Raw genomic sequence first — 18,135 nt, 5'->3', positions numbered from 1 at the left:
ATAGATGACAAAAGACAAATTCTTAACACCTGATCAGTGACTGAATAGACACCTCCAAGGAAGGCCCATCATTTTGAGAAATGGTGTTTGCAGTTCATTATTTGCAATATCTCTCTTATCTGAAGCAGCACTGAGCCATGCTTCATGGTGCTAGGGGCATTATGATACTGGAGGTGTGGTCTTTGGATCAGACTCAAGTCTGAGGTAGTAACCCAGCTGTGGTTATTGTTAATCTCTAGTAGCATAGCACCCGGAGACCCTGGTTATGGGCAAGGACACGTGCCATTGTACTATCATCAAAGTAAAGATGTCAGGTCTGGAGTGCTGGCAAAATTCTAATTTAGGTCATTTCCTTCTGTCTGACTCAATTCTGCTGGGAGTTTCAAATGGATATGTTGTCTTTCACTTCCTCTACTTACCTAAGAGGTTGTTTTCTGCTTTAAAGCTGTTGAATCCAGAGGGTTTAAATGTCTAGATTAGGTTTAGATACTGTAGATTCTATAGAGAGTGAGCTGGGATCCTTTTGCATGAAACTCACTGTGTAACTGTCAAAGATTTAAAAAGCCTGCAATGGAAATACTTACCAGCATATTAACTGAAGAGTAAAATCAAATATATCCCACAATGTTATATACCAACTTCTGTCCAGAACCACAAGAAAATCCTCACAGTTATGGGAATACTGAAATGTTTAAAAACCCAAAAATCTTTGGCAGGTTAGTGTGCGCTTATTATTGTTAGCCAGAGCCTCATGGGCTCCCCACACCCACACAGTAACATTTACCACTGGTATAAGCAAATTGCACTCCAATGCCAATAGAGCTTTCCTGCTTCATCTGTGAACTGGCCCCACAGTCTCAATATTCTTGACATGCATGTAACTTGATGAATCCAGACTAACATCAGTTGTCTAGGGGGGAAATTTTCAAAGGTACAAATGGCAGTCCTGTAACTGCCACTGAACATCAATGGGAATTAGGGGCCTAACTGCCATTCGTGCCTTTGGAAATCTTCATCGTTTTGCTACTACATTTCCTATGTATCAAAAACCCCATGAGTGTTTTCTGCAGAATTGCTCTCCTTTGTTTTTGCATCCAAGGTTCAAAATACCACCTACAGTTTATTGCTGCAACCTATTCAAATCCTATCATCTTTGCAGAAGCGTAAAATAGGTGCTGCCAGGTGTTAGAGGAATGGTAGGTGCTGGAGGAAGCACAAGTTGTATGAACAGTCTAGGCCAATAAAAACTAGAGCAATTGCTTTCTTAATATTCATAACCTCTCCAACCACCTGGGAACAGAAGTTCTTCATCATCCCAGTTTAGTCTCTACTCTGTTCTTGATTGCCATTAATGTTGCACAGACAAAGAGCAAGTGGAGACAGACTTCATGCCACTAGCACTATACTTGTTAATTTCCTGAACTTCCCTGACTTCCTCTGAGTCTCAAAATTGGAGTGCGTAATCTCGTTGTTTACCCAAAAACAAATGTCTTCCTATTTCTAAATAAGGACAAAACTAGGCTGATTACATTGTAATCCCAGAACAATCTCAGACAGGAATTTTGCTTTTGTCTAGTTTTAATTAGAGAGCCATTCAAACAAACATACAAAATCCAATACATAAGCAAACCTATAAAGCTGTAATTCCACAAGGACCCAAGCCATTTCCCAAAATAACTCAAGAAACTTAGACCTTAAAATGACCATAACTAATCAGGCCTGAAATGTATCATGTGTAGTCCACTGCCAAAGACTCTGTTGTGGGGAGTCTGAGGACAATATACCCAGTTGTTAATAAAATATACCAATATGAAAAAAAATCAAATTTCATTTTTATACTATTGATCACATCCTTGCAAGGTGATTTTCCAAACCACTTTGGCCTTGAATTTACAGATTTTCTTTATTCTATATGCCCATTAGCACTTTGGGCAGGATGCTGTGGTTAATATTTAAATTTGGTACAGGCTGCTGGAGAAGCTTTGAAAATTCTGCCCTGGGTGAAGTGGGTATCACACTTTCATATAAAGTCAATGATGCTGAGACATCCAAAGATGACAGGAACTGAACAGAGACTGTTCTCTCTCCCTATCGGTGTTAAAGTTGTGTGAAAGAGCAGAGAAGACAGGTACTATAGGAGGAAGTGAAGAAAAAGACTACGTCTTTGAAGTAGATCATAGCAAGATTTTAAAAATGGGAAGGCAATGCCTGGATGCCCTAACAGAATTTAGAAACTGGAATCTGAAATGTATGGGGAGTGGTGGAGTTGATTGAGAATGGAAATCATGGACTTGGTGCTTCTTGGTACATGTGTTGCCTGCCGCTAAATCCAGAGGTAACTGCATTTCAGTAGTAGATTAAGAGATTAGGTTAGACACAATATGTTCTGGAGAGTGATTGAGGATCCTTTTGAGTACAAGTCACTATGTAAATGTAGAAGAAAGATTTTTAAATCATGTAATGTAATTACTCAGTAGCATATTAAGTAAACAGTAAATCCCAATATATCCCACAATGTGGTTCTGGGCATAAGTTTGTAAACAATCAAATCCTCGCTCTTGTGGGAACTCTGAACAAACATCATTGGCAGGGTAACATGCATTTAATGCTGTTAATCAGAGCTCCATAGGATCCCAGACACTCAGGACTAAATGCACTGTGGGTGTAAGCAAACTGAACTCACCAACCAATGGAGTTATACCCACTTACACAACATGTGAATCTGACCCACAATCTCAGGACTCTTTATAAGTATCCAGCCTGACAGATACAGAAAAGCAGCAAGTCTCTCTGCATGTTGCTACTATGGTGACCAGATGAAAGGGAGAAAATATCGGGACACATGTGGGGAGGGGGTCCGCTGGCGAAGCAGCGAGGAAAAAAAAAAGCGAATGCTGCTGGCGGAGCGAAGTGTTGGGACAAATTGCATCCTGACCAAAGATCGGTCGGGATGCAGGACAAACACCTAAATATCGGGACAATTCCGATTTTATTGGGACGTCTGATCACCCTAGTTGCTACTATGTTTGCTCCCTGTCTATTCCAAAAATCTGCAGTTGTTCTAAATCTTTTTCCACCTAGGAGAATCCCAAATCTATCTATACTGAACAGATAGTAGTTTAGAGACCTGGGGCTTAAGGAGGTTATAATGAAGGCAGAGGCATTGGTCAAGGCAGGAAGATATAGAGGTTTGTGAAATGATCAAGGAGTCTCCCCTTCTAAATTTTTTCTTCTCCTATAAGAAGCTTGTTTACTTAATGTGGGAAGGTTGGGATTACTCACTGCTACAACTGCTATAAACACATAACCAAATTCTGCCAGCTATACACATTTTTGAATTATTACTCCTAGTGGTTAAGAACTAAAGTTCAGATATAAACATTAATAAATTAACTTGATCCATTACTAGTTAAGATTAAGAGCCTTACTCACCTTTCATATTGGTGTAAAACAAGAGTAAAATCCATTGAACTCAGGTCCTATGTCAGCATATAAAACTGGTGTAAGCGAAAGGAGGCTTGCTCAAAGCCTTACACTGTTCTGCGGTGAACTTCCTGATGATTCTACAATCAAATCCTCACTAGGTATGGAAAGCCATTATGAGTCAACCTTCCTATTTTGTGCTTCATTTTTTAGGTGTAAATAAAGCAGTCTGTGGGGCCTTTTAATGGGATAAGCAGCAAACCATGGTTTAATGGGTGTTATTTTCAAGTTACAGAATTAAGAATTATTCAGGAACACAATGCTAATCTCAGGCATTTGCTAATTTAAATGGAGAATCCTGCAATAATACCCTTGAAACAGGAAGTCTTTCCTGACATATCTTAACAGTAAAAACAATTTTGTTCCCTGTTGTGGCCCAACTGGTAGGAATCAAACAGGAAACAGTTTTTTTGATCATAGTTCCAAGCCTCTTTCTACCCATCACTCTGCCCAAAAATCCTTTGCTTTGCCTTTGCTCAGAATGGCACTCCAACTGCTCCTCTTATGATCTCTTTGGCTTTCTGGCTGCTTCTGCTCACAGATAGTTCCCACCCCCAAATATACCCAGTACCCTACATTTGCATTCAGTGCCTAATGAAGTCCCCCCCCACCCACACAGCTCAGCTTCTCACCAGTATTGCATGTGGCTTGTGAGTGGCTTCTACTGTTTCATGTCAGGAACTAGGAGCTTGAGTTTTCTTAGATCAGTCAAGGACTAGCTTGCTCAGCCTCAGGCCAGTTAATGAATCTAGCTGGGCTGTGTGAGGGTACGTCTACACTGCACGATTATTTCGAATTAGCTTAAACCGATATTACAAAACAGATCTAATAAAATCGGTTTAGCGCGTCCATAGTGGGATCCCGAAATCGATTGTTTGCGTCCATGGTCCAAAGCTACCATCGATTTCAGGAGCAGTGCACCATGGGTAGCTGTTCCTCAGCTATCCCATAGTTCCCACTTCCGTGTTGAGAGCACAGTGCCTGATGGGGCAGAAAACATTGCCCCGGGTGGTGCTGGGTACAGCCTCACCCCTCCCTTTGTGAAGGCAGCAGACAACCCTTTGGCGCCTTTTATCGCGGATGCATTGAGCAAATGCCATAGCACAGCAATCTTTCCTTTTTTTCAACGTGGTGGGTGGGGGAAATAAACTGAGGACTGTTCCGTGAACCACGCCAGACACTGTGTTGAACTACAGACATTGGAAGCTAGCAAGAATGCAATAATTTCAGAGCTGGCTGTGGACTGTGGGATAGCTTGAGTTTCCTCAGTACCCTCCCATCCCTTCATGAGCGTCCCATTGAGTCTCTGCTTCCGTTCGCTTGTCCACGCAGCGCTGTGATCCTGGAGTTTTTATTCAAAACCTTTGGCATTTCGGTTCTGTAAGGAGCTGGATACAACAGATTTGTCTCCCATACAGCGATCAGACCTAGTATCTCCCGTACGGTCTATGCTGGATGCTCTTTTTTTCGATTTCAGACGCATCCGCCACCCGTGCGATCAGAAGCCCACGCTGGGCAACGCAGGAAATGTATCAAAAGGTCGCGGGCTTTTCTGTACCTGTCCTCTACACTCCGAGTTCAATTGGCTGCCCAGAGCGGTCAGTGCTGCACTCTGGGATCCGCCCGAGGCCAATAACTCGATTTCCGCCCACACGAACCCTAATCCCGAGTTATTCACTATCTAATTTTTCGTTCTTTTTGTTTTGATTTTTGTTGTCTTGAGTGTGTTAGCGCTACTCCTCTCGTTTGGGAGGAGTTCCGAAATCGATTTAAGGAGCCGTTTAACTCGATATTAATGACGACCTCGTGTGAACGGATACAGCGTTAAATCGGTATATCAGCCATTAAACCGATTTAAAGTCGCAGTGTAGACCTGGCCTGAGGATCAACTAATTGGCTGGCCCACCCAATTGGCTGCAAGGAGCCAATAAGTTCATTTAACCTCAGCAGCAGTGACAGGTGGCCAGCTACACAATACTTATACCGGCAGCTGCAATTGCTTCTGGGTCTACCTTGCTACTGCCTCATTCCTGGTATGCTCAGCTCTGATCCCTGGCTTATCTCCTGGTTCCTGTACTTAGTAGGTCAGATTACTCACATCCTGGTCCCTGAAACTTCCTGCATTTGTCCTGAAGGAAGGGCACTATCACATCCATCAGCTTCAACCTCTATTAGAGTAATACCTTTGCATTTCTAAGGCAAGTCATTATCCAATTGGATCTCACATTTCAGGACAAATGTTTGTAGTGAAAACAAGCCCTTTAAAAGATAATATCCACGATCTAAAAAATACACATGTAGCCATAATGTACTGTCCTACACTGACTGATGATAACCAAGGCTCAAACTCTATACTGATTGGACAGACCTGTTGTGAATAGCTCCCAGTTCAGCTCCTGGAAAGCTTGGCTGCTAAGCTCTCTTTGTGAATTAAGCAACACATGCAGTCCACCAGGGTACCTTCACCAAATAGCTTTTACTATTGTTTATGCTCAGGTACCGGACAACATAACAGTAGCTATATGAAACCCCTTTCCTGCACCCTGGCTCAGCCATCTATGCTGTTTGCTTTCTTTTCAATGCTACTCAGCTGGTGAACTAATGAACTCATTAGTGCATCAGGCTCCCTACAGATGCAAGGGATCCCTTTCACCCATCCCAACCCAAACTACCTAAATTCTTCCTATGCTTTACCCAGTGACTAATATGCTGGTTTTCAAAGGGCTCAATTTATAGCTGCTAACAGCATGCTGTCACCCCTATACACACAGGCAACTAGATGCAATTCTGTTCAGGGGATCAGACCAGATGAGAATAATACTTCTCTCCTCGCCTTCAAAATCTATGCAGAGCTCCCATTACTTCAGAGAAGTCCTATATGGATGCAAGTTGCCACTTGTGTGAAGCTCATGCTAGTTCTGTGGCTTAACACTTTTTTATTCTACTGACACTTGCATTGTTACTCTGTAAACTCTGTAAATTCTTCTCATGGTCATATTGAGTTTAAAGCTACATCTGGACAAAAAGTTTACATTCTTGTAGGCCAGTCCTATAAAGCCTTACTCAATGTACAATGGAACCACTTATTATAGGTGGGGCTAGTGGCATTGCCTATTATTAAGATTTCCTTACGCTCACCATTATGAGACCGTGTTTGAAGTTGCTTATAACTTTGCCAAAGTTAAAGCATTCAGTCTGAAATTTCCCAGGCAAGGTATCTGCCTCAGGCTGATTTTTCTTTCTTTCTTTCTTTCTTTTTCTGGAAAGTTTCAGCTAAAATGGCTCAGCTGTTTCTGAGAAAAAGACTAGGGGAAAATACGTTGTTTTGCCTTTGTTACATTCTGGCAACATTTTCTTCTAAAAGCTCTAGAGCCCCAATTCTTTGGATCCGGGACTTGAAATTTGACAAAGAGGATGTTTATGTTAAGGATGTGCCTTTTGTCATCCTCATTAAAATTTGCCCAGATTTGGCCAAGTTATAAACCTTTGAAAAATCTTTGGGGGAGGAGGAGCTAGGAATAGAGTTTGGCAGAGTAGGGGAGAGAGGGAAACTGGGACTGGATGTTGGACGGGGGAGACTTGAACTATCTGGAATAGGAGACTGGGAGCTAAGGGAGTGGAACATGACTAACTGAGTAAAGAGGCTGGGACTGGGGGCAGGGGAGGGAAATGTGTGTGGCGAGAGACAGAGAATCAGTAAGTGAGGGGGAGACTCAGTTCAGATAAGGGGCCAAGATAGGGAGAGGTTTGGAATGGCTGGACAAAGAGAGGGACTGGGACTGGAGAAGGAGGGGAAGGGAGACAGATCTGACAAGGAGCCAAGATGTTGGGGGAGGAGGGCAACTAGGACTAACTGGGCAAAGAATCTGGAACAAGGACCTTGGAGGCTGAGGGCAGGAACTATGAATTGCTGGACAAGGAGATTGGGACTGGGAGTTGTGGGGAGACTGAGATGAACAGTCTCCAGAGATGAGACTAGGACTTGCTAGGCAAGGAGATTGGGAGTGGAGACTGGTACTGGCCAGGTGAGTAGAATGAGACTGGGGGGAGCCATGGGTTGGGAAGAATAGCCAGGGTGGGAAGGAGATAGAGCAGAAGTGGTGATACCTGTGAGGCAATGGGCAGAAGAAGGGTCTGTGCCACCTGAGAACACTCCCCTCCAGAATCTGGAATGGAACGCAAGATTTCTGAATTTCACCATTCCTCCGCTGTCAACAAATGCTGTGCCCATGGAAAAGTGTCTCATCCCCCTCTAGTGTTTGTTCTCATAGAGGATGACAACTTACTACTGTTATCAGTTAATCTGTTACCTCAAGTGGCAGAGGTTTATGCAGTGGATCTGAAAGTTCCAACCCTGATGATTAACCATGTGGGTGTCAATTGAATGCCATGTGATGGAATTTCTGGTTTTCTAGTTTGCTTTTTGAAAAACACACACAAAACCCCTATATTAAAAGAACATTCTTAAGGTTTCAAAATCAAGCACTCAAAAGTTAAGAAATGGCGGAATTAAGGTTGCCTGTGCAACATTAATTTGACCCTCTTGTATGTCGCTTTATGATACAGTCTTTAATGACAAGATCGCATACCATTTTATCCACAGGACCCTGCTTCAGTCACTGCATTAGTTTGAGGGTCAATCAAAGTCAATATGTAATTCCTAACTTTTTCCCACTAGTAAAAACCTTCCATGTTTATTCATAGGCCAAAAAAGGATGATATTGTTATTCAAAACATAAGAAGAGGACCCCTTCCAAAATTCAGGTGCCCCCACCCAAAAAATGCAAGGCAGTTGTCATATTAGCACTGTTCCATAGTCCCTTCACTTTACTTATCTCCGTTCATCCTTGCTGTGAGTCATGCTAACTACTTATGAAAAGTCAAATATTTTACAAATATTTATAACACATGCATAGCTAAACAGAGTACTAATTTTCTGTGTGGCAGATCCTCAACTGGTGTACACTGTCACAGTTCTAGAAGGCAATAGTATATGAATGGTAATGGTTTATTGCAATTTACTAAATGTTTATTTTAAAATACATATGCTACTTTTATTGGAATGATGAAAATTTTTCACTTTTTGTCTTTATGAATTTAAATTATTTTGTTTTTAAAATTGTAAATTGCATTTAACAAATGTCTGCAAAAGGATGTATAAAAAGTCAAGCACATGAATTAACTACCAACGTCAAATAAGAGTCAATCAGAAGTCTAAAGAATTTAATATATCCCCAGCCTGACTCAGCCCTCTTCAAATCAGAGCAGACCCGCACAACATATGGCCCATGGGGGGTGAATAGGCAAGCAGCAGGATGAGGCAAGCCAATGGCTGGCCGGCCAGCGGATGGGCAGGGTGGTGAAGAGGCCAGTGGCAGGCTGGGGAGTGAAGGTGAGCCAGTGGCAGGGAGCGGGGGCAGCGGCAGAAGGTAAGAGGCCAGCTGGCGGCAGTGGGAGCAGGCGAGCTGGCAGTGGACAGGCAGGTGAGCTGGTGGCTGCAAGCGGGCAGTGAGAAGGCGAGCCGGGGGGGTGACGAACCAAGCAGGAGGGCAGTGGCGGGGGAGCCGGTGAGCCAGTGGTGGGGGAGGGGGAGCTGAGGAGGTGACTAGCCGGCGGGGGGTGAGTAGTTGAGCCAGGGAGGTGAGGGGATGACGAGCGGGTGGGCAGTGGTGGGGGAGCTTTATACTTGGGGGGGATGAGGAGGCAAGCAGCAAGTCAGTGGCTGACCTGTTCTACTGATCTTGTCTCTCATAAAAATTGTCAAGTATCAGAGGGGTGCCGTGTTAGTCTGGATCTGTAAAAGCAGCAGAGAGTCCTGTGACACCTTATAGACTAACAGACATATTGGAGCATAAGCTTTCGTGGGTGAATGCTTCTGATGAAGTGGTATTCACTCATGAAAACTCATGCTCCAATACGTCTGTTAGTCTATAAGGGAAGCATTCACCCACAAAAGCTTATGCTCTAATACGTCTGTTAGTCTATACGGTGCCACAGGACTCTTTGCTGATCTCATAAAAATTGGTCCTTTTTGCTGCTTTTCTCTGGGCTGGGGGTTGTCCCAATGCTGCAAAGAGGGTGATCTCAAAGGAAGGCGCTTGCTTCTAACCACCAAGGCCGTCAGTATGTCTACTCTTCTCTAGTCAGCCCGCTTGACAAGTTTTATTGTCCTTGGTCTGGCTCCCATCTCCTCTCCAAGGGTTGCGGCTGTCTGGAGGTGCTGCCTTCCATGCCTTCCTCATTCATACCTCATTCACTCAGCAGGGCAATTGATTACAAAGTAGGGGGAAGATCTCATTCTACTTTTAGCAAAAAGACATTTTTCTTTTACCTTAATTATACTACCTTAGGGGCTCGCTATAACATATTACCAAGGTTCAATATTGCTGTTTCAGTGGGGTTGCTCTAGGGAAGGAGAGTTTGTTTCCGCAGGGCGGGCGGTGCCTGGGGGGGAGGGTTGTTTCCGCAGAACAGGGCGGTGCTGGGGGGGCATGTTTTGGGGAGGCGGTGGATTTCGGCCCTCAACTGTTTTCTTTGGAGTAATATGGCCCTCACTGCTTTACGAGTTGTGCAGGCTTGGATTAGAGCTTGTCTATGCAAAGATATTTCCTGTCATAGCTATGGTGAAATCAGTATTCAGCTATAGTTATTTGGTATAAATCTCTGAGTAGAGACTTTATTCTGAAATAAAAGTGACTTTATTCCAGCATAACTTTTCCACTTCCTAAGAAGAGTAATTATTCGGGACTAAAATCACTTTAATTCCAAAACAGTATCCATATGGGGACTTATACTGAATAACTGTAGTGGAATAGTATCAGAAGGGTAGCCGTGTTACTCTGGATCTGTAAAAGCAGCAAAGAGTCCTGCGGCACCTTTTAGACTAACAGACGTATTGGAGCATGAGCTTTCGTGGGTGAATACCCACTTTGTTGCATCCGACAAAGTGGGTATTCACCCATGAAATCTCATGCTCCAATACATCTGTTAGTCTATAAGGTGCCACAGGACTCTTTGCTGCTTTTGTAGTGGAATAATTACTCCACTATAGCTATACCAGGAAATGTCTCTGTGTCAACAAGCCCTTACTTCTCCAGGTAAAAGCAAGTGTAAACAACCTTGTGTCTTGCAGCATGACCTGAAGATTGACAGATTTGGGCCAGCTGTGGAGAAAATTCCAGACTTGAGGGGCCAATTCAAACTCCCTACCACCAACTCCTAGACACTTCAAAGGTGGAGGCTTTTAGCTAAGGACCCTAGGCAGATCTCACCTGCTGGAAGTAGAAATCACCTCTCAATGTAAACTCTAAGATGGCCATGCCCCAAATCCTACTGGGCTCTACAGGTTAATACAAACACCTTGGATTGTACCTGGAAATGGGTTGGAAGCTAGTTTGGACTATGGAACAGAGGTATTATGTTGTACCCATGAGAAGAATTACTAAATAAACCAGGGTCCCCAATCTTCACTAGCTGAAGTGAATGAGCGGTTTTCAGAGTAGCCTCATGTAGAAAGCTTTGTTTTATTCCAAGCTGGATGTGAAAAAGACAAGGTTCCTGGTGTGTGAGAGTCACAGCAAGAAAAAAGTTATTCTTTGCCAACCACAGATGAAAATACACTCTTGACTATAGCTACAACTTGACTATCTAAAGACTCAAAATGTCTAGCTAGAGGCTGAACTTTATTTCGCGGCCTTGGTCACCTGAGTTAAATCAAGGTTCCAAGGTAATTTGCAGTATCATATGACAGGAATCAGTATCTATTGACTCTAATGGCTTATGTTATAATGGTCAAGGGGAGCAATCAGGTAAAGACATTGTGACAATTCTTGTTGCTGGACTGAGGTCCTTAGAGGTCTATCCCCAAACAATTGTCAGACAATACAAAATTCAGAAGATGTGCTGCTTATGTCCCAAGTCTGAATACATGCAGACAACAGCCAGTTTCAGAAGTAGTCACAGGAGATGGAATGGCTAGTGGAGAAGTGCACTGAGTGGCAGAAGTAGAGAAGTGACAGTGCTGCTTTCACATGGTGATGTCATAGGGTTGGGTGACATATCCCCAATTACTCTTCTTTCCTGTCCGTCTCTATTGTGATCATTGCCTGTACCAGATCACTGTCTTTTGTCTGTCCTGCTGCTCATGCTGCTATGTGCTTTTGCCTACTCTTTCACAAACAGCTCTTTGGGTATGGTACTGCAGCCAGAGGCTCTTTTATTTGAAAATGTATATTTCATGGGAGCATACAATACAGAGACATTTTCCCCTGGCTGTATTCTGTGTTCCTAAGGCTATTGCTTCTGGTGCTGTGTGCTACAGGAATGCAGCCATTCCCTTCATCCTTGTATGAGCTGGGGGAGCACAGCTATTCGAAGGGGATTAGTACCTCTTTTCTCACCCTTCTCAGGAGTTTATCCTTTCTTTTGTACCTTCAATGGAGGAGAAGATCAAGTCCAGACTGTTTTCAAACACAACTTCATGTAAACTAAACTAAAGATGTAGCTGTTAGTGTAAATGACTCCTTTGACTCAACATAGGATTTTTTTTATATGTCTGATCCTACCTTTCAGCTATATCTCCCATTGCTTTACCTCTCTTATTTTAGATCTAAATCTACTTTTGTCAACATCATACCTACTGGAATTTCACCTTTTATTTCTACATATTATGACACCTAAAATGTGAAACTTCAAATGAGGATGAAAGGTAACTTTATACATTTGTGCTGAAGAAAAGATCCCATGTTATTTCAAGTTTGTGTAGTAGTGTTTGTTGTACACCTTACATCTGAGTCTGTTACACCTTAAAAAGGCCAGTGTTGTTGGATGTTATGCTGCTGATTTCCAAGGATCCTGTCCTGTATTACTCACCTATGCAAAACTCCCAAAGAAGCCAATGGGGCTCTAGGTGTGAGAGGAATGCAGGACTGAACACTACATTTTCTTTATCTATTGTTGTACCTCTTTTTTAGTGCAGTTCTTCCTGAAATATAAATGTGCCAGGTCACACCTTTTTAACCATATACTTAGAGGGCCTGACTCTCCCTGGCCTTGCATCTTGTGTAGTGATTTATGACAGCACAAGGCAGGAGTAAAATGATATTAAAGCGAAATGGTAGCATTAAAGCAAAATGGTAGCGTTCTACATTCGCTGTGTACAGATGTAAAAATGGCTGTACAAGACGCAGGAGAATTAAGCCTAGGATGCTCTAAAATGATGGACTCCCACACTGAAATAGGACTATTTTGATGTGTACTACTGAGAACTATGGCTGTAAAATATTGAATACTACAGTATATTTTTATAAGGGCAGAGGATGTGTCCTGATGAAGTAGATGCTACGTACAAAATTCCTACGGACTTTAATGAGTTTGTTGTGTGCAAAAAGACTGAAGGATGTATATCCTTTAAAACAGGTGTAAACAATGGTCTCCTAGTACCTTTGTTTGATGACAACACTTCACAGGGCTTTGCATTTCAAAATAAACAGATCCTTTTGCACTAGGAACTAAGGGAGTAAGCAGGACCAACTATTTGTATCTTACCTGTCTGGGTTTTGTTTGCATTTGTGTTTACATTTTGAAAAGACTTTTGTATGCCTTAGGGTGGGATTTGAAGCCTCTTTCCTTGGCAATTCAACATCTGATTGACAGGAATACACGAAAGGGAACAAATATATATTATTTGTGCCTCCTCCATAGCTCACTGAGGCAAAAAATAGAAATAAAAACAGTAATTTAAGACCATCCTTCAGCCAGCAGGAACAACACAAAATCCAGACAGAGGTGAATTTCCTTTATTGCATTATGAGGTGGGAAAGTGCACTGGATTCCACACGAGGCTCCAATAGCTCAAAGTAAGCTGCGTGGGACAGAGACTAGCTTCACTTCTGTGTCCTTGGCGGCACTGAGCAGATTACTAAGCACCAACAAACAGTGGTGTTCCTGAATCGTTTACTGTACACGGCTCCAAACAGCGTGATGGACTCTTGCGTCTCCCATAGGTGTATTTAGTTTGTGGCTGCCTCAGGGAGCCACCGATGGGGGTGCAAACGAAGCGAGATCAGGTCTTCGCAACCACGCGGCTGCAGAGCAAAGAAGTGAACCCCAATGCCTGCGTTCCACCAGGCAGCTCTGAAATCCCCTTCCCTTCTCCTCTTCAGGAGACTGCGCGGCTTAGAGAACGATATTGCAAGACAGTGGGAGGCTCCACGCGCGGCCCCTTCTCTCCGGATAAACACCCGCAGCAGCAGCAGCGATCGCATCGGCTCTTTGTTGTGTGGGGGCAACCCCGAGCGAGCCCTAGGTGAGCCGGGCAGAGTGCGCGGCGACCGCCCCAGCCCGCAGGCAGAGGAGGGCTCGCGCCGGCCGGGCCGGGATTCCAAAGAGGCGCTTGGCCGGGATTGGCGGCGCCTCTCTCGTGGGGGCGGGGACTCTGCCAATCCCTGGGGACTCTCCCGCGAGTGACCTGAGAGGGCCCTGCTGGCTGCTGCTCTGCACAGGGAGCAGCGCAGCTGGAGCGTGCGTGTCTCTAGCTCTCTGCAAGTCCTTGCAGGAGCTGCACGCCCAGGGTAGCTTGGGGGCACTTCAGCGGAGCAGACACGTGCTTCTCGGCAGCTGGATCCTCTCTCTCCTCCTCATTTTTTCCCCAGCCCCCGCTCCAAGCGAAGGCAGCGGCGTGCCACCAAGGTTTCTGGTGCAGCCACTTGCCACGGATCTGAGGACACTGGGGAGAGAAAGAGACAAAGGAGCCTGTCTGAATGAACGTGCTGCTGACTTTGGGGAGAGGAAGGAGTCAAGAGAGGGGGCAAAACTGATGGCAGCGATGGAAGGGGTGTGAAAACTGAAATACCTCAGTCTTGCTGGGAGTAATCGCCCTGGCCACACATGGTTTGCTGCTCAGCCCTTTTGCTGGACTGACTTCCTCAAGTTGCATTCTCCACTTCAACAATGGATAACTTCTTCACTGAGGTGAGTACGGCAGGGGGCAGTTTTCTGCTGTAGTGATCAGCTCTTTCTAAAGAGCAGATTTACGAGATCTATTCCCCCCTTCCTCCCTATCTGGATTGCTTTGTTACAGGAGCCTCTCCCTTTTAGAAATAAAAGGGGGGCAAGCTTCTCTTCCAGTTACTGGCCCTCTGGCTGAAAGTTTTTCTGCTTTTCGCATGGTTTAAACACATTATTTTTGCGGCTCTGTCAGGGTGTGAGAGTTGGGAGATTACCAGAAGAAAGTGATATATATCATTGAAACTCCCGTGGCAAAAAATATCCTTTAATGACAAGAGGGAGATAGTTTTAAAACTATGAATCGTGGCAGGTCTGCAGTGCGATTGCCTCGTTCTCCACGTTGTGTTGTAGGTGAGTTTCCTTTTGTGTAGACTGCTGTCTGTGTAGCATACGCACTGTGTACTCTGTATTAGGTCAGCAAATCATGAGGTTTTTGGCCCATTGACGGCATCTGTGAGCTAAATGCTAGAAGAAAAATGCCGGCTTTGCAAGATCACCCTTGTGCAGAAAGCCCACTAAAACTTTAAACAAGGACATGGCTAAATGCCTGGTTTCTCACGGAGAGGTCTGGTATTTCCTTTCAAAAACTTGTTGGCTTCCTGTGAGAGGGGTACGCTAGTGACTGCAGGGGTTCCTGCACTTCACTGCCAGAACAGAAGGAGGGGGGGGGGCAAGGGGAAAAGAAAAGGATTTATTCCACTTCTGTTTCCCCTGCTGACCAAGCCATAACATTGGTCAGACATTACTTTTTAGTAGTTTGGGATAATTGCAAACGATGCAATTTTAAGATTGTCACTTGTAATCCTGCATTAGGTCAGTTCATGGTTGATATTAATTGTGCTCTGACTCAAGTTAATTTAAGAACACTTTGTAAAGAGTATAATAAACATTTCGGGGGGACTCTGATGGCCTGATATACAGAAGTGCTGAGAACTCACAGCTCTACTGAAGTCAATGGGACTTGTGGATGCTGTGCACCTTTTGAAAATCTAGATCTAATATCCCAATCCTGCAAAGATTTACACTCTTGCTCATCTGTACGGCGAGTAGTGCCATTCAGATCCCTGGAACTGCTCACTGCATAAAGTTAAGCACATGTGAAAGTCTCTACAAGATTGGGGCCCAAGTGTGCTTCTGATTGTCAACCATAATGTCTTCAGTTTGGCGTGCACACACATTTAGAACTGAAGTCAGCGTAGTAGGTGAAAAACAACAAAGAGTCCTGTGGCACCTTATAGACTAACACGTATCGGAGCATAAGCTTTCGTGGGTGAATACCCACTGCATCTGACGAAGTGGGTATTCGCCTACGAAAGCTTATGCTCCAATACTTCTGTTAGTCTATAAGGTGCCACAGGACTCTGTTGCATTTTACAGATCCAGACTAACACGGCTAACCCTCTGATAGTAGGTGAGTTTGCTACTTGCAAAATAGCTTTGGTTGCTGTTCCCTTAGCTGACTCAACAGATTTCAGTATTCTTGCACAGTACTTCTGCATGTCATTTTGTATTCAGAGAAGGTGGTGTATGACAGTTCTCCCAGCTTTTTTTTTGTTGAATGTTGTGGTTTTAACATACAGGGGGGCCCCACAAATACAGTATAGTGCTTTTGATCTTTTGACACCGAGAGAAAAATGAAATGTACCTGAGGATAATGAGCAATAAAAATGACACAGCTTTGACCATCAGAATGTCTTATGGACACTGAGTAAATGCTGGTAATTAAGGTTTTGGAAAGCTGAGGACTTTCTCAATACAATACATATTGGCGGACAGATCCTGTTTTGGATAACTGGGATAGTACTAATAGAGAACAAGACAAGGTGTTGTGTGTGATTAAAACAGGATCAGGTATCTGGAAGTCTGGTTTCTATTCTTAGCCCGGCCACCAACGTACTGTGAGACCTTTGGGAAATCACTCTGCTACTCTGTGGCTTAGCTTTCCTCCTCCATAAAAGGGCCAATCCTCTCCTACCTTGGGAGTTTTGCCTGTGAATGCTTTTCCCTTCCACTTCAGGAGAAGACACTGTGTTTTACCAAACAGCATGCATTTTAATATGGGTTAATGTATTACTCCTAGGAACAAAGAAAGTAAGCCATATCTACAGGAGGAAAGACTTGATTCTGGGAAGCAGATGGGGAAACAGAGTCAGAGAGAAGTCGTCACTTACCTAAGGTTTTGCAGGGGTCTCTGACATTGCTGGAAATAGAAACCGAATCCTCTGGCTTTGTCTACACTAGATAGTTGTACCGCTTTAACTATACCAGTACAGTTAAAGCGGTACATCTCCTACTAGTGTGGCTGTAGGTATATTGATGCTTTATTTTGGCATAGCTGTTCCAGTACAGGAAGTGGAATAACTATACTGGTATAAGCACATCTGCAGTAGGACTTCTTCCAGTATAACTGTTCCAGTTTTTAAAAAAAAATCACACCGCTAGTGAAATAGTTATGCCAATAAAGTTTCAAGTGTAGACTGGGCCTCTGTCTTCCAGTACTGTGCTTCAGCCACGAGACTGTCCTGTACCCTCAGGATATAGCATCTTTCATGTGTTTGGTGCTGCTATACCCACCCACCCACAAAAAAGAAAATAGCTGGTCTGTTTCCCAGAATTGTAATTAGTCAGATAAAAGAAGGTTGTATACAGCACTGCATAAAAGACATCTTCATATGTAAGGCAAGAAAAATTCTGTCATATGCCATGGGAGGGAAATTTGCTAGGTTAACTCGCAAGAATTGTGAGTGGTAAATCCTAAAGTAATGTTGGCTTTTCTAAAGAGAATGGTCCCTCATCTTTCAAAAGCTTATTTTGCATTAAGAGCAAGTCTCTCTGTACCGTTGCCAAATTGTCGTAAAAAGTCACCAGCCCTGACACAAAATACACTTGTTCATCCTACTGTGATGATGAAGAAAAGAACTAATGGTATTTACTTGTCCATTAGCTGAAATTACTTGCTCCAGGCAGCTGATTGCATAAAATTTTGCCAGGGTACATTAGCATTTCAACATATGTTTGTTAATTTATGGTTGCTAAATGTGCCTTTGATCTCTCCTAAGAGCTTTTTCAACATGTTGATATTACTTTAAAAGATCGGTAAACATAGCACCTTGGCTTTAATCTATATCCAAAGTCCCACCCAAAAGTATAAACATTTTCTTTCCTTGAGCTGGTGAATGTAAGTTCTATATTGAGCTCAATACATAGTAAAGTAGAAACACATTAAGGGCCTGATCCAGCTGCCACTGAGATCAGTGGAAGTCATTTGAGTAAGCCGTTAGTTGGCTAAACTTGATTGAAGCAAACATCCTGTAACTGATATCTTTGAGAATTTAATTATTTGTGTCCCATTGTATTAATATCCCATTGTACCATGTGAAAGAAAGGGGCTGTGTAAGAAAAATGCGTATCCAGACGACAGGCCTGATTCTGTTCTCTTTTAGCAGCAGCATAGATCAGGAGCAATCACTTTGAAATCAATGGAGTTAAAAACTGTATGAGAACAGAACATATATGACTTTATTTCTTTTTAAAAAATAAAATTTACAGCGCACCTCCAGTCTGTGTTCTCAAAATATTGCAGGCCAGATTATTCACAAAACTTTCCTTTTTTGAGATTTGTGAATAACTGCAAAACAGCAGGAC

The 18,135-nt window shown here is 43.4% G+C and overlaps 1 protein-coding gene across 1 annotated transcript in view; it reads left to right on the top strand.

Moving 5' to 3' along the window:
• Positions 1-14,017: 14,017 nt before the first annotated feature.
• The window catches only part of MYO10 (myosin X), a 255,360-nt gene continuing 251,242 nt past the window's right edge, over positions 14,018-18,135 (top strand). The window contains exon 1 of the mRNA XM_032789754.1: positions 14,018-14,454. Within this exon, the coding sequence (XP_032645645.1) occupies positions 14,434-14,454 (21 nt within the window). The 5' untranslated portion in view covers positions 14,018-14,433. The remainder of the gene's footprint in view (positions 14,455-18,135) is intronic.

This window comes from Chelonoidis abingdonii, chromosome 2, assembly GCF_003597395.2.
Source record: "Chelonoidis abingdonii isolate Lonesome George chromosome 2, CheloAbing_2.0, whole genome shotgun sequence".
Classification (NCBI taxonomy): Eukaryota; Metazoa; Chordata; order Testudines; family Testudinidae; genus Chelonoidis; species Chelonoidis abingdonii.
This window is presented reverse-complemented; position numbering and strand designations above follow the sequence as displayed.